The sequence below is a fragment of the Sturnus vulgaris genome, chromosome Z, assembly GCF_052056855.1.
Source record: "Sturnus vulgaris isolate bStuVul1 chromosome Z, bStuVul1.hap1, whole genome shotgun sequence".
Classification (NCBI taxonomy): Eukaryota; Metazoa; Chordata; class Aves; order Passeriformes; family Sturnidae; genus Sturnus; species Sturnus vulgaris.
This window is the reverse complement of record NC_142283.1, coordinates 18881512-18898963: the sequence shown is the minus strand read 5'-3', so window position 1 is coordinate 18898963 and position 17452 is coordinate 18881512. Positions and strand designations below refer to the sequence as shown.

At 42.7% G+C, this 17452-nt stretch overlaps 1 protein-coding gene across 9 annotated transcripts in view; it reads left to right on the top strand.

The window, feature by feature from the left end:
• The window catches only part of PALM2AKAP2 (PALM2 and AKAP2 fusion), a 264493-nt gene that overhangs the window by 241335 nt on the left and 5706 nt on the right, over nt 1–17452 (top strand). For 7 of the 9 annotated variants that reach the window (XM_088156661.1, XM_088156664.1, XM_088156662.1 and 4 more), the window contains 3 exons: nt 1036–3427; nt 10112–10290; nt 13453–13491. In XM_088156661.1, coding sequence (XP_088012787.1) covers nt 1036–3427; nt 10112–10290; nt 13453–13491 — 2610 coding nt within the window. The remainder of the gene's footprint in view (nt 1–1035; nt 3428–10111; nt 10291–13452; nt 13492–17452) is intronic. The other 2 variants (XM_014889226.2, XM_014889231.2) reach the window with 1 other exon arrangement.

Here is a 17452-nt window from a genome sequence, read left to right as displayed (position 1 = left end):
CTTTTTGAAGAACCATGTTCAAAATGTGCTCTTTGTTTTTGGTGTTTTGTATTGGTTTTGCCTTTTAGCAGTATTGAATTATTGAGAAGTTAATTGGTGTGTTACCAACTAAATCAATAGTTCCTTCTGACTACTCTCAGGAAGTTCATTAGGCTGCTTGAACAGTAAAATCTGCCTATATATCAGCGTAAATATTATTTACTTCAATAACCTCCTTGTGACCAGAGGCAACACATCAGGGAGAAACATGAATCTGGTACATCTGCTGGATGTACAGATCAAAGGAGTGGGAGGGAAGATACCATGACTGTGGTCCCTGTCACGCTCCTTGTGGTGTTCTTCATGCTATGGGAATTGCATACGGATGCTTCCTGTCTCTCAAGTGCAATTGTGTGTGGGTTTCCATGTGGGATGGAGAAAGACCCCATGTCTTTCCAGCACCTTGTAATTCTACTACATGTTTGATGACCAGGACTGAGCCACTCAGAGTTGAATATTGCCTACCTTTGACACATAATTAATTGTTCCTAACTTGGTGTGAACCACCAACTCTTTTGGCATCTGTTTCTGCAAAGCACAGGCAGTAATACTTTTCATCAGTAGAAGCATTATAAGATTTTCTTTAGGTGTGGAAAGCATTTTTAGAGTACCAAGATGATAGCTGTTGTGTACTGCATGTGCAAATTTTTGTGGAATTTAAACTGCCAAGTTACTGCTAACTAAGAAATTCAAAGCTTATTCAAAGCTAGTCACAGACCAAGACACAGGCATGAAATAATGACAAAGTGAGGATGGTAAGCAAGTGGGAGATTCTTAAATGAAAGTTTGTTGTTGTATTAGTACCTTTTCCAGCATATGGTAAGGTAACTTCCTGTTTTTTGTGTTAATGGCTTGCTTTGCTTTCTCACACTCTGAGGGAATGCTTTAATCTCAACTTTAAGAAGTGTAAGATTTGTTTTCTAGATGGTGTTTGCTCTGCAAAAAAATTGGTGTTCGTTTTTTATGACTTCATAATTTTGCTCTCTTTTATTTTAGAAATCTTCCAGAATTCCTGAGGATGACATCAGGTTAAGAAAAAACAGAGACCAAAACTGTGCCAATTTCTTGGAGCCAGCTACTGTGCTTGCTACAAAGGAAGAGAAAATGGAAATTGAAGTTCCAGTTTCTGAACATAAAAGCATCACCACAGTGGCTTCACCACATCCCATAGACAATCCAACCCACTTCTTTTCCCCTGCTTCCAGTCGAAATGGACTTAGGGACAGGCATGAATCTCTGGACAGTGAAGTTGCTAAAGAGATCAGATACCTAGATGAAGTGCTGGAGGCAAATTGTTGCGATTCTGCTGCAGACAGTACATTTAATGGGACATCCTCCCCTGAACCAAGTGCAGTCTCCATTATGGATGGTTCAGGAGCATCTGCTAATGTCAATAAAGAGTCAGTATCCAGTGAAAGGGAAGAAAATGTAGCAGAAAAGCAGACATCCTTGGAAGTTCAGCCATGTGAAGCTAGTATAATAGATGAGAACCTGAAATCTAATGGCCATTCCTTGGGTGGACTGAAAGAAGACACTAGGGAGAGTCTGAAGGTGCCAGGAAGTCCCACTTCTTCAAACAGTTCTAGAAGATCCTCTAAGGATGGAGAAACAACTCTTACAACCCTTAAGAAAGAGGCAAAGTTTGAACTGCGAGCCTTCCACGAAGACAAAAAGCCCTCAAAGCTCTTTGAAGATGAGGAAGAGAAGGAAAAGTACAGAGTCCGCAAAGTGAGACCATCTGAAGAAATGATGGAACTTGAAAAAGAAAGAAGGGAACTGATTAAAAGCCAGGCTGTCAAGAAGAACCCCAACATTGCTGCCAAATGGTGGAACCCTCCTCAGGAGAAGCCCTTGGAGGATCAACTGGATGAAGAGCATCTGGAGTCTCACAAGAAGTACAAGGAGCGCAAGGAGAGGCAGCAGCAGCAAAGTGCAGCACCAGCTTCCCCCAAACAGGTCAGCTGCTCCTCTGTATCCTCAGAGCCAGTCAGTATCAAGAAAGAAGATATTGTCACGGAGCAAATTGACTTCTCGGCTGCTAGGAAGCAGTTCCAGCTGATGGAGCATTCAGGTCCATCTCAGGGACAGGCCCCACCAAGGCGGTCAGGAACACCCAAAATGTTCTCCATCAAACCCTTCTATAAAAGCCTCAATTCTCCAAACGTGGACAGGCCAGTGTCCTCTGTGACGAGACCCGTTTCGGTGTGTGGGCAGACTGGACAGCTTGAGGGTAACAATGCCACAGTTGTCAAAGCACAGAAAGTCTCCTGTAGCTCAGAAGATGACAAAAGCATTCAGACTACCACAGCTGACACAGCAAGAGAGTTACCTTGCAGCGATAGCCCCAGAGTTGGACCAGCCTCAAAACTGTGGGTGGAGGATGGAGAATTCATGAGCGCAAGGGCAGTCTTCACAATGGTGAAGGATGATGGACAGGGAATTCTAGATCACTTCCCAAAGTCAGGCAGTGCCTCTTCACCTCCAGAGGAGCTTGACTCCGGTTTGGATGACTTGTCTGTCAGGTCTCAGGATACCACCGTCTTGGAGACCCTTTCCAATGACTTCAGCATGGATAACATAAGTGACAGCGGTGCTTCCAACGAGACCATGAGCGCCCTGCAGGAAAGTTCTCTAGCAGATTTCTCTCTGCCGCAGACTCCGCAGGCCGAAACTCCGGCAGACGGCAGGGCTGAAGGCATCTCCAAGTCGTTCAGTGACCCAGGCTGTGATTCACCCTCCTCTGCCTTGGCAGACTCCATGCTGATAGACGACCAGCTGGAGTACCACGCTGGCCTGCTGGTTCAAAACGCCATCCAACAAGCCATAGCTGAGCAGGTGGATAACGGAAACCCCAAGGAAGAAGAAATCCCAGCAGAGAAAGAGGTCTCAGCCAAAGAGCAGCCAGCTGGCACCGGGCCAGCTCCAGTCTCCAAGGAGCATCAGAACCCAATGTTTGAGCCACCCCAGGTGTCTTCACCAGTTCAAGAAAAAAGGGACACCATACCAAAGACTTCGAAAGAGGAAGACTCAGGACTCAGGGAAGGGAAGAGCTTGCAGCAGTCACCCACGTACTCAGCCAGCCAGCCATTCCTTGTGGAGGAAAACAGGCATGAAGTCAGCTACTTCAGCAAGTATTCGGAGGCAGCAGAGCTTCGGAGCACCGCCTCCATCCTGGCCACACAGGAGCCTGAAGTGACTGTGGGCCCTTTCAAGTTACGGTCAAGGAAACAGCGGACTTTGTCGATGATAGAAGAAGAGATCAGAGCTGCCCAGGAACGAGAAGAGGAGCTGAAGAGGCAGCGGCAGGGTCTGCAAAAGGCACCAAGCCCTGTTACAAAGAGTGCACCACCCATGCCCACCAGAACTGTGTCTTACAAAACTGCACCAGGTAAGAGCCCAAAGTGTCAAAGAGCAGAAGTGAAATGTGACTGAAGGGTCCGCTATGGTTTCATTTTGTGTCAATTTTTAATGAAAACATTGTATCGCAGGGGGTGGGAGAGCGGATGGCTTCATCTGCTTGAAAACTGCATGGGACAGCTTAATTTTCTGGCCATGTGCACACCTGCGGAAGGTTCTGATTTTTCACAAATACAGCGCAGAGATGTTCAGCATCCTTGCCAAACCCTGTTCTGTATTCACCCACTGCCACACTGAGGCATGACATGTCCCTTGCTGTGCTGCTCAGACCACCCACTGAAATTTAGGATCATCTCAAGGAAGCACAGCAGCAGTTTTTGCAGCTGTGTGGCTATTTGAAGGACGAACATCCAAGGCTTTCCTTAATAGGCTTCCTGTTCTCTTGCATGTCATTAGGGAAGTGCAAAAGTCGTGGAGATGTGCAGATTTTGGGTTATGAATCAGATTTCTTCTTCTGTGCATTTGGCTGTCTGCTTTGAGGTCTTGGTCCTAATGAGCTTTGTCTTGTAAAATGATATCCAGAGCTATGAGTTGTCATGTATTTTAGCTGGTGTTATTCATTACTGAGTTAAACAGGCATCACAAACAAAATGTTCAATAGATGAAGTAGAAGTCCTCTTGACCGATCAGTTTGTGGGTTTGTTTGTTGACATTCACAGCAGTTACAGCATATCTCTCTCCCCCTTCCCCTTCTCAAGAAATAATGTCAAGCACTGATTATATTCTAAATTATATTCTACTCTATTATATTCTACACTGATTATATTCTAAATATAATACAGAAAAAATACATATTAAAAACCCCAGAAACACACACACGGCTTATTTCTGTGTAGTGATTTTTATTAAACATTTACCTGTATATGCTTTGCAAGTGCCTTTAAGATTTATTAACAGTGGTCATCATGAAACGTATTCGTTTTACCAAGCATACTTACGTGTTGTGTTTATTTCCACTGGAGTAAATGCAAGCCAGTGGTAGTCACTTTCTCTCGAAAGTCATGGCAAGCTTGAATAAGATGTAGATTTAGCCCATTACTCAATATGACTGTGAACTTGGAGTTTTATGGAGCACATAAATAGTGAATATTTAGTTTTGTTTCTTCTGCAAAGAGGATGATCTTAACACGCATTTTTGGAAAAAAATGTAGTAAATATCAGTCTTTTATTTGAAGTGTTGTTATTATAACTCCTCTAGTGCAGCATTTTTCGTAAGGATCCTCTCTAATCTGAGGTGTTCTGAGAAATGTCTGACAAGATGTGAGATACAGGGCACCACAGACGTCATTGGAGGACTTGTTTCATAAAGGTGTGCTCATGACTGTTCAAAAACAACATCATCTGTTTGAGCTGAAAGTGCTCAAAATGGGGCAGATAATGATTGTGTTTTACTCAGAAGTGATGTTGTATGGGCTGCTGACACTAATGCTTGTTTTAACAGAGCTTCTGGGAAAACAGCGTACTTCTGCTTTCTCTACTCAACAAGGCATTTACTTTGTGTCTGTAAAAATGTCTGTCATAAATTACATTCTGGAGAAAATTATAAACTTCTGTTTATAATGAATCATCCAGACAGTTTCCTTTAAATGTCCAGCTGCCATATGTTCAAGAAAGAAAATTGGGATCTCTTAGCCAGTGACTCAAGCTACTGCAATTTGCAGCTGGTGACAAGGCAAAGAAATAATTTCTAGGAAAAGATGAATATGTGGCAGTGTTTAAGAATATCATTGATCAAAAAACCCACAAAGAACATTGCCGAAGTTGTTCTTAGTTCTTCTACTTTTGGTGCTTTCTGAACAGCAGATGTGCTCATCACAGCCCTCAGCTGCAGGAGAGCAGCTCAGCACCCTTCGCTTTGGAAGGTGTGTAAACCTGTTTATCTCTTCCTTGCTGTCCCTTTAGCCTTTTGTATTGCTGTTATTGCTTGCAGGCGTCCTTCGAAATAGGGTGGAGGAATACCATGTAATCCCATGAAGATTGCAGCAACTTCCCTTCTAATAGTTACAGGATCTTTTCAGTGTTTGTGACAAAAAGGCAAAATGCAATTAAGTAGAGGCACAAACATCAGGCTGTTAGGATAGACAGAGTAGAGGGGACATACAGAGCAGAAAAGAAAACCTGCTTCTGGTGGGCCCAGTAAGGAATATGCTGTGGAATATGTCTGGTACTGTAGTATGTATATCTAGTTTCACAAAGAAAAATAATAGTAATTCTACAACTGATGATAATAATAAAAAAGAAGAAACAGAGGTATTTCTGCAATTCTGCTGCAATTTCAGCAAATTGCCTTTTCCAAAGAAAGAATTGGCACTTACATCAGGATACTTCAGCAGAAAGGGATTAAGGGGTCAAGTATTAATTTGAAAAATCTGTTTCTAATCCGTAAGTGCAGAAGTACATCCTCTTTTGAGAAGGCATAATAATAAACTTAATTAGCAATGGCCTAACAATCAGGCTGTTTTTAGGTGGTGGTCTGGGCAGAGTAGGATTACTAGGATTCCTGGTGTTCCTTGATTATTTATTACTGCCGTTTCCCTTCATTGCTTTGAACCAGGTGGATACTTACATAGGTAACATGAAGACAAACCACAAAAAGGGACTGCAGTGAACTGATATAACTTAACTGAAATGTGGCAGATTAACACAATTGATGTAGGTGTATGCTAATTACTTTGCATAGCAAACAGGCTGGCTTTACTCACCCTGACATGGAACTTTCATAAAACTGATGGTAACACTCAGTTTTTCTGCTAATCACCCAGCACAATCCAAAAGGTCTCTCAATAATAAACTTCTGTACTGCTAACAATTATAATTTAAAATTATTCACTGATGCTTTGAAGCAACCTTTTAACCCATCTCACATCACTGAATTGAGACACAGAGTAATACAGTGTGTATTGGAGAAGACCTTCTCCAGGGCACTTCTGGAAAGGCGAAGAGCCTACTTGAATTTTTCCCCAAAAAGTTGGGCTTTCCTGCATGAAGAAACTCAAAAAAGACCAAAAAAGTGCCAGAGTATTGCTGTATGGATAGTCAACATGGATCCCAAAATATTTGTGAAGCCCTGTTTAAACCTGAACGCTTCCTGTGTTGTTTTGCTGCAGCTCCTGCTGCACTTGGCATGGTGTAAGCAGCTGCACAGCAAGACAGTGGTTTCTTCCAACAAGGTGCAGGCAATACAACATCTCTCCTGGGCAGAGCATTTGAGGCTGTCTGATAGTTTATTTGAGCAGGATGGTGAGAGTGCAACATGAGAGGCATCCAGCATAAGCATGGTGATGTAATTCTCATGTTTTTTATTACTCCTTTTATTAGAAGTAACTTTAACTATGGAGGGCTTGTATCTAAGTTCCTATGGTGCCTGGCTCCGAATAATGCTGTTCTTCAAAAGGAGGTGTGAAAATCATTACAGGAGAGGTCTTGGTTCAGTGAAGGCTTTCAACCCTTTGTCGATATCTGCTGTCTCATGGTGAGGGATGGGGAGTACGGAGCAGAAGAAGCTGCCTGAGAGATACTTTGGGAAGTTGCCACATCTACCTTCTTGGTGCTTGTCACTAAAGTATTGTCAGGTGAGGCAGAAGGCACATTGTGCTCATGTTCAGGCACTCAAACACTTGCACAAGCATCAAGCAGAACTGGCCCACCATGCTCATCTTCTGTTGCCCTCAGCTGATGAACTAAATAAGAGAATTTCAGTGGGTGGTATAAGCCTAGTGCAGAGAGATGCAAGCAGTTAGATACCTCTAAACTGTAAGTAACTGTGAGGGATGTGTGTGTGCTGTCCTTTTCTTCTCTCTACTTTCTTACCCTGAGTGGCAGCTGTGGAGCTTAAGCCTCTGTTAGAGAAACTGCTTCAGCCTCAAAACCATTTTCCACTTCAGTTTTTCTCTAATAAAGACCTATGTTTAGGAAGATTCTCAGGTTCAGCCATAGCCTGAGGATACTTTTTGTGTGGTGAGAAGAGAAGCAGAAACTTTGGGGCAAGATATTTTGTGGTCATTGCAAAATTTTTAATGTCTTGTGTGCATGTACAGAATAAGGATCAGATATAATACATATGCATGAACTCCCTTTTAAAATCAGAATTTTGAGAAAGGCTAGAGCAGAGATGTTTATGGAAGATGCTGTTTGTTTCCTAACCCCTTTATAGGCACTGGTATGAAAAAAAGAAAGTTAATCATTTTCTCCAAGGTTTCCTCTGGAATTCTCGTCATCCACAGAATACTTCCAGGAACGCCTTAAGAACATACTAACCCAGCTCATTTGCCCTTTGCTTTCTTACTCCCTCCCTGTTGGAGGATGTCTGTGAAGTGAGAGACTCTTTCAGAGATTCTTTATTCACTGTTTGCTTATTTGTGATTTTGCATATTTGCATTGCTCACCTGGTGCTCAAGAAGAGCAAAGAAGCCCATGTTTACCTGGTGTGGTAATGAGGCTGTGTATTACTAGAGGGATCTTATTTTTTTATGTACTTCAGCAATCCCCTGACTCCAGCACAAACTGATTTCCTAAAACAATCTGTCCTGCTGAAATATCTTATTTTGAAATTTTTTTTCTTCTATGCAGAAGTATTAAAATAATTCCATCAGCTTCTCTAAGTAAAAAGTAAATGTGTATGTGTACATATATTGTATACATATATATGTATATATACATTCAATACAAAACTTGGAGTCAATTATTTTGAAGGTCTTTTCCAACATTAATTTTTTTTTTTATTCTGTGATTATGAAAATTGATGGGCCTTCCATCCAGGGCAAGCAGTCCTGCTTGAAGATCAACCCTTTTTTAAGTGGAAACCCTAAAAACCTACAATTTGCATTGTTTTCTGGGCAAAGGGGACTGGAAGGCTTTCTTTGCAGCCATTAGGCTTGTCCATAGATTTGAGCATCCTGTGGTGTGTCTGTATACCTCGAGAATGTACAATTTGGGCAGACATCTGAGAAGCCTCATACTTCCCCCATTACATACCCACACCCAAGACAATTAGTAGTGTAAGAACGAAGTAATACAGCAAGATATATGACTCTTAACCAGGCCTTTAATTCTTGCCACACTTTTTTACCCACTGGGCCTAATTGGCAGGGTGACAGCAGTTTCAAGTCTCTCCTGCTGAGCAGTCTAAGATATCACACTTGGGTGCAGCTGGGCAGCTCAGGACCTATTGCTGGCCTCTGCTTTGGCAGCATCACTCCTGTTTATCTGTGGAGCAAGTCCTGATGCAGCCCAGAGAAGAGCCTGGGCCCATAGAAACTCTCCCTCCAGTCTCTGGTAGGGTGATATAAAGAGGATGGATTCCCAGCCTCTTTGCTGCATGCCCAGCTTAAATTAAGCCTGTAATGAGAAACTAACCATGCTGGGTTTTTCAACGCTGATCAGAAACGAAAAAAGCCTGGCAAGGAGAGTTCTTGTAAAAATACCTCTGCAGTGTTGTCTCACTTCTTCTTTCAAGAATAAATCCTGTTGATTCTTACAGGAGATTTCAAGGCTGCTCTCTAGTGGCTGCAACTGTCATGATGCTTTTTGAAGGACCCCAGCTAGGGTTTTCATTTGTTTCAGGAATAAGTTTCCTGAAAATCAGCATGATCTTTCTGATTATTTAACTTATTTTTAAGGGGTTTGCAGTGGATATTTTTCTCTTTTTATGGTATTAATTTTGCGTTCATTTGAAGTGTCTTATTTCAAAGAGTTGATGACAGTCCCATGGAAAAGGAAATGTGATTTTGGGGGTTCAGCATTTCTTTCTCTTGTCACAGCTGATAACCCCCACATATTATTTCCATGACCTGCCACTGCCATCCTCATTCTTCCCAGCAGGATATGGGGGTGGTTCACTCCAAGTCAGTGCTTGGTGATGAGGAAGGCAGGCTATCCTTCCCAAAGAAGCATGGGTTGTCCACCTGTGAGCTTTCCTGCTGCTTGCAGCAGCAGTCTCTTGTTCTGGTGTGCGTTTTACCTGCCTTTGGGGTCACTATGCTCAAAACAGGGACCTTCCATGGGGTGCAATGGGCTCAGCCAGTGAGAAAAATTGGTTCACTCTGGCTTTCCTTCTACCACTAGGAAAATCAAAGGCCCTATCTGGACCAAAAATTTATAGGACAGCAACCTGATCTTGCTCTGCCACAGAAGCACTCTGTGCAACGTGCAGGAAACCACTGCAGGGCAGGGCAGCACTGGGGATCGACCCAAAGCCCTTCTTGCTTACAAAGCAGATAAAAAACACTGGAAAAAGAGAAGGCAGCTGTGTTTAACAAGACTCCTTCTTTGGATGTCTCACGCATGGTCCCTCCATGTTGCATTGGCTGAGCAGGAAAATAATAATCTTCTGGTTTTCCAGAATCTTACTAACATTTCCAAATCACAGAAGTGTATCCTGCAGGAGGAGGCAAGGGTATTTCAAGCAGGTACTTTTGTAAACAGTAGTTTTGTAAAAAGTTTTTTTAGTGTTTTGGTGTAGTGGGTTACAGGAAGAGGGAGAGGTTTTTTCTAAAGTCCAAGACCATCCTGATTTAGTAGATTGTTTCATAGACTTCATTCCAAACTATGTCTTCCTTCAAAACCTGCTGAAAATGCTTCTCTAGCTGTCATCTTTGGTAAACAATTTGTGAGTCCTCAGCTTAGAAAGGCGTCATTCTTTTTCATGTCATTGCAGGGAAGATAGAGAAGATCAAGCCTCCTGCATCCCCCACCGCAGAAGGCTCTGCCTCACAGCTGGACCCTCCACCCGAGGAGTCTGCAGGAGCCCAGCGACCCAAGAACCTGATGCAGACCCTCATGGAGGATTATGAAACACACAAAACCAAGAGACGAGAAAGGATGGATGACAGCGCGGTAAGTGCAGTTCTCCTTCCCCCATTTTGCACTGTGATAGAGACCATCACTTGCAAGAGCCAACAGGCACAGAAAAAGGTTGTTTTACCAGAATCTGCTCAGATCACCTTGCAAGTGGGTAAGGATTTTAACACATTGTAAGGGGCAGGTGTTCAAAATGGAAGGATGCAGGCCAGTGAAGAGGAAGAGTGTGTCACTGCAAATATTAAAGGCAACTCATATTACATTTCATTTTATTTAATTATATTAACTAATAATAAGAGCAGTGGGTAGCTGCCCTGTAATTGGCAGATTCTGTTAATTCACACATCACCAAAACCCTCCAGTGGGTTACTTCAGTGACGCTTTGGAAGTTTGTGGATCAAGCATGTATTCACACCTGTCTTTTTAGACCCCCCACCAAAGTCCAATCCAAGTGTGCTCAGTCTTCACTGTAAGTTGTTAACTTCTCCAGAAACCACCCCTTGTGGAGCTAGACAGGGAGCGTCTCAGAAGTTAACTTGGATCCTTCAACAGCCAGCATATCATTGTTGGATTTGTTGTCTTTCTTCCACACAAGCAGTAGTAGAGTTTACCTGTAAGGTGCTCTTTATTAGAGACAGTAATAATAAGAGCTATGGATTTTGTAACTGGAAGTATCAAAATTCAGGAAAATCTCTTTTTCCCAAGAGACCATGAGCTCTTTCTTATTCAGAGTTATTACTACTATGCAATGAGTGCAGAAGATAGTAAGATACAACTTCAGTGTCAAACTCCTTAAATGGACACAGGCTGAAGCAGCCAAAGTCATCCAGACATTTCCCAAAGATATCTGAACATTGACCCTACTCCCAAGGATGTTCCAGCAAACTCCTTTCTAGTAATGTTCATTAGGGGTATAGATGTAAGTGAAGGTTTGTAACATGAATACTGCACTAGTCCGGCAGCTTTTATTCACTACTTGTGAATATTGCACAGTAATAAAAGGCAGTAAAAATCAGAAGGAATGGACTATGGAGGGATACTGATGCACTTTTATTGGCTAACTGAAAATACAGATAGATTAATTTCCAGTGCACACCAGAAACTTTCCTGTCCCTTTTTTTACTGAGGCCACTGAAAAACAAGGTTCCATTGTCCATCAGACGTCTACAGCAGATAGAAAGGCAGCTTGTGCACAGGAGCCTGTCTCATTCTAGCAGTGGCATCTTGGGGCCACATCTTAGGAAGGAGCTGCTCGCTGGTTTCCTCTCTCTCCCCAAAGCACCCAGTGAAATGGGGTGGCCCCACCTGCTCTGGTAAGTGCTGTTTCCTGGCAAATCCCCAGAGCATCTCTCCCTAAAGGTGCTCAGAGGCTTGCAGGGAAATTCTCATGACCTTTGCAGAAAGCTGAGAGGAACATTAAAAAACGTTGGGTATAAAATGCCCACTGTGCAAAGCAGCCCTTAAAGTCCCACACCAAGACCCTCAGCCTGGTGGCTGGAAACTTCAGAGCAGCTGCTCTGCTAATGGGATGGCACTCAGCTTGTACTCACCCCGTGCTCTTCCTCTACCCCTGTGAAGAGTGAAGGTGACCTGCCCAGCCCATGAAGTGGTGGCTTGTGGCTGAAATCATAGATACTGTTCATTTACTTGAGCACAGTTCCTCAAGTGCTTTCAGAGCTGCACACGTGCTCCCTGGAAAGCAGACTGGGCACAGTTGCCTGGTCTCTGCTACAGTCTGAGGTGATGTCCTGACCAGAGTGGTGGTCAGTGGTCTGGGCTGTGTCTGACCACAGAGGTGTGCTCTGGGTGACATCTCAGTTCTCCACTGCTGCTAAAGCTGCCCAGGCACTGGCTACCCAAAGGTGCACTGCCAGAGCATTGGTGGCTCTCAATAAACTCATAAACATGCTGTGGGAGAGATCCTTTTCTGGCATGAATTTTCTAGGCTTCAGTGAATTTGCAAAGTTCCAGTGCACACCAAAGTCCTACAGTGCTGAGGTCTGTTGTCATTCTCCTCTTCTGTAGGCCCACTGCATAAAGCTAAAGAAGAATTTTTTGCTGCTGTCCACGCAAAATCGTATTGGAGGTCTGTGTCCTGGAGAGCCTAGGGAGAACTTCCTGAGATCAGCAGGAGTGTTTTGTTTCTTTTCCCTGGCTTTTTCCACTCTCCTTTGGTAAACAATTCTGCCTTTGACAAGCGAAAGATTATTTTAATTTGAAGTGCTGCACTTGTACCACTGTCAGTTTGAATGAATATTTTACAGTCCAGGCTAAGCAACTATTATTCGAAAAACAAATAGCTTAAATTCGTCAGCAGAAAACATTTGAACAGTGTTCTCAGGAAAAAGGATTTCTATAACTAAAGAAATAAAATAGCAAGTCACTGCACTATTTTTAAAAATACATTAAATACAGTGGGAGAAGGAGCAAAACTGACAACCAGACAGGCAGCTGCTACTTGGAGTATTATGTCCTGAGAGCTGAATGTGGCTCAGTATTGCTCTTTGTGAGTGAAGAGAGCCTGAGACTTCCTCAAGTACTGGGAGCAGTCAGGGTGCCTGGCACAGCAGCCATGGACTCCTGAATGGAGAGATTTTTGGAAAGGTTTCATGTCCATGGGAGCTCCATCTTGTGCTGAGCACACCAGCAATACTGATGTACAGACATCCACTTTTGCCCTGCATAAGACACAACAAAAGACAGGAGAATGGTTTCAGTAGGACATTTACCTTTTGTAGTCCCTCCTTCTGGCATCACCACCCTCTGTTTCATGTGTGGCTTCAGTGGCTTTAGTGGCTACAATGTGGTCTCTCTGGTGAAGGCTTGTGGGTTGTGCCTTTCAGAAAGAGAGGGCAAATCAAGCGCATCTTGGAAGAACTGTGCTGCTCAGGAAAGGGGCAGTTTCTTCCAGGGGATGTGTTGCAGTACAGGTTTCAGCAGATCAGTGAAAGAGGAGAAGCAGCAGCAAGGAAACAGGTCAAGCACTGATGGTAAACAAGACTGAGACTGGTCAAGCAACGTCATTAAAATAACACCAACCTAGCTAATCTTTCCTTTTTATTTTTTATGACACTAAGTTGCTTGAAGTCTTACACTCTGGAATGTGCCAGTTCTTGGAATTTCTGGAATTTGTTCTTGTTTCCTAGTTATAACATGCTTGTTCAAAGTACTAATGCTGGTCTTTTCCCTTTCTACCAGTACACCTGTAAATTACTGTCTAGCAAGGTTACTTCTGAGGTACTTTTCAAGTGCTTGTTTATTTTTGCTTCTTCTTGCATGGTGATTCCAAGTGCATGTTGCTGCAGTTGGCATTTTCATAGTGTGTGCCAGTGCCATTCCATATAAAAAAATGTGGTGTGTGATAATCCCTTATATCTCTCATCAGCAAATAGTTGTGTGGCTGGTCTTCTAACCCTTGGATTCTAGTTAAAATTTCTATGCCATGGGAGGGATCGTAATTAAAGGGATGGGAGCTGTTGCCTGGGACTGAAGCATTCCTGAGGTGAGAAATGAGAACTTCCCCTTAAACCCTCTTACCATTTATCTGGCAAAGCTAAGCCTGGGATCCAAGCGTCTTCAGATGTTGCATGAAATTTCTGTGGCTTTCCTTTGTCTTATCCGTGGAAGAGTAGATCTGAGTGCATGGCCTCAGTCTCTTTCATTTTGTGAACCTTTCCTTGCCCCTGTCGGCCGTGATGTGATGACTGATCACAGTCCCACAACTTAGGGTGAAATAAACCCAAATCTGCCAAATAAAGGGTGTTACAGTGACATCTGGTATTTTAGCAAAGTAGTAATTGGCACAGTCCCCACAAAGCTGGACTTTGCCAAAGGCATTAATTTTAAGAGCAGGAAGTTGATACTAAGTACACTTTCGCAATGTTTGTTAAGAATGAGGTGCTCAGTAATGTGTGTATTTCAAATGCCTGTAATTTTCTCTGCAGATTGTGGTAATGACTGATACTCATTTGTCCAACATCAGTACTTCTTTATAAACCTGAACCTTCCATTTTTTTCCCATTCCATAATATATTTATTTCATTATATATATAACACATCAGCTACATCAAGACAGGTAGATGAACATTTTCTGACCTGTAGAGGAAAGCAAAGACAAGTCTTTGCCATTTCCCATTCATTAAATAATTTAGAGTGGGTTTTATCACAGTGATATAAACCAGTGATTGATCTTTGAGCATTTATAGATAGTTAAATCAGTACAAGAGCAGTGTGCTGTCAGAGTCCCGGTTTCAAACACAGGTTGTGCCTTTTCTCCTCCATAATATCTGCACAATAATCAAAGTCAAGATTTGAGAACAGCAAGTAGTGATCAGAGTGTTTGATGTTGTGTGAGGGGCAGAAGTTCAGGTGTAGTTTTTACAGGTCCAGATCATGGTCTTCTGCTGGGAAGAGTTTTGTGTCCACCTTGTGTAATGGTAATGATACAAAGAGTAAGGAGCTGGAAAAGAATGTGTATGAATGGGAAAGGGGCTAGAAATAAAAAAGACTGTAGGACACAGCAATTCCTCATGCAGGTGAAAGCATCTTCTCTGGGTATTCCCCAGCATCCAACCTCAGATTGAAGAAACCATGGAAATCTTCAGCTGAGACCAGTCAGGTTGTTTCAGAAGGAACAGCAAGACTTAAGGCATGATATGCCCCTAACCTCCACTAACCCCACAGTTGACCTGTGTCTCCTGTTCACCAGAGTCTTCCAAAATGCACTCTGATACAGGCAACTGGCTCACTTTTAATCATTGTTGTCAGCACTGTAGCTGTCCCAGTTGTGCTTGCACTGCTGTGGGAGCAGAGGCTTCCATGCAGTCATCCTGAACAGCTTCATTCTGGAAAGCAGAAAACAGCCCCCCAGCGTGGCACAGTAACTGCTGGAGTTCAGCTACCACAGCAACTGCATCCTGCTTCATTAGGGTGATATATTGCATCACCCCCAAATTCCTGCAGCCTGTACTAAAAGCACATCCCACTGCTGTTTGAACAGACCTATGTGCATACCCCTATATAGGATGGTTTTATCCTCAAAACCTTCTGATTTGGCCTTACAGCTATACATATGTTCAAATGTACAGGACATTAGCTTGAGTTTCCTTATACCAATCATGCTGTAGCAGATAACTGCAGTAAGGTGACATTTGTGCAACATTAAAGGCTACTGCTGAAAATTTTTGTGTTAGAAAACAGAGGATGAACATACTAGATTTGATGGCATGGGGCACAGAGTTCATGTTTTAATATGGTGAAGCAGCAATTTAATACTGCCACTGTCCTGTTTCAAGTAAATACATTTTAATCTCAGACACACAGCTCCTTACTGTGTTTACTAGCAGTCAGGGTATTCAGTAAACAGCATTAAGTAGATACAGTAAGGAAAATACTTTCAGGCTGGAGAAATAGATGTTCTTTCAGTAGTTCCAGTTTTATTTAAAGCGTTTAGTTTATCATTCCTAAGCAGGAATGCTCACATCTGCAGGAGCAGGCAGCCTGTTTCCTGCATTTGTGCTTCCATCTTTTCATGCACACTGTGCTCCATGAATGTGTTTTCTGCAGCAACTTTACCACATAGTACTCACAGATTTTTAGACATGCAGACCTTTGCATTTTCTGTTTTCTTTTTTTCTTTTAGTTCTTCCAGATTCAGATGGGAAGAAACAGTTAAATATTAAACCTCAGAAAAACTGTTTCACTTCCACATCAGTTTTGCTACTACTGTTCAACAAAAATTTTCTTGCACTATATAGCAGTCAGTTTTCTGGCTACTCAGAAAACGCCACTACTTCAGTGGTTGTGATAAATATTATTTCGGCTAAAGCATATATATAGCTTTCTATTGTTGTCAGTAAGAAAGCACTTACTAAAGCTGTAAGCTGTGTACTGGATTTGTTAAATCTGATGGAGGGAAACTCAGTATAGGTTAGTCTCTATCTCTAGGATGGATAGAAAATTATTCATACACCTAACAGTGGCAGCTGTTTCAAAATATTTTTTCCCCAAAAAATCCTCAAAAAATAAATGAAGTCTTCAAGGAAAGAACCTCTCCAATTCTTAGCAAGACCCCAAGCTGCAACCACGAGATCCAGAAAGAAATTTTCTGCAGAGAGGTGAAGAGCAGTTTTACAGCCCTACACATTTTTTGTCTTTCCCTTGCACCTACTTTTGCTGTCCAAATTCTTCCTCTTCTACTACAGCTGGTATTCAAATCACCTCTGCCAAACAAGACATTTTATGTAACTTTGCTTTTTTTCCTGAGATGGCCTTTTCATTAGGACATAGTTCACAGGCTGAAGTGAACTTAAGTGAAGCATCTTCTTCCTGATCTTCCTGCTGCTTGAGCTTATGGCTCTTAGGACAGTCATGGCTGCCTTAGGACACCCTGAGCCCCAAAGCCTGGCCCTGCCTGCACCCACTCAGCTGATGCAGGGCATTGTCAAGGAGGGTGCTTGTGAAGCATTGAGATAGCAGTTTTGACTTGCTGTGGAGAGCCTGGGTGTGCTGCACTCATTATTGGTCTAGAGTCAGCCCTGATACCAGCCAAAAATATTTTAAAATGGAGATAGTTGCTATTTTTAGGCAAGCAGCTTCCTGGGTCATGAATTCAGTGCTCCACTGAGGGGTCCCAATTCCCCACTCAGTCATTCCAGTCACATGCTATAATTATGCCACTGTTTCCTCTGGCGGGTCTAAAACTGTCACAGCCTTGTAAAAACAAGGGTTGTTTTAGGTCAAACACTCTTTTCAGTAGATTAGAAGAATAATTCTGGAATAACTGTTCAAAAGGATCTTTAGTTTATATGCTGTACCATGTAGTGCTAATACTGAGCCAGACTTGCTTTCCTGCAAGGTCCAAGTCCACATTCAATGCCCTCATGGTACCTCTGATATGAATCTGGATACAGTTTTGCTTGGAGAACCAGCAGCATTTGAGGAAGCAGACAAACGTTGGGGTAGGTGTGCAGACCAGGGACAAATGGAAGAAACCCCATTGCCATCTTTTAGGACAAATACAAGCTGACTGATCCAAAGCAGGAATCTTCAGCGTTTGTGTCCTAACTCTTGCAATCTATCACCAGACACCCTCACAATACTGTGATGTCCAGCAAAGAAGCTGCTGATTTCAAACTGTTCTTAAACTATGTAAAATCCATTTTATTTTGAGCTGGCATATTTTTGCAGGCCAAAATCC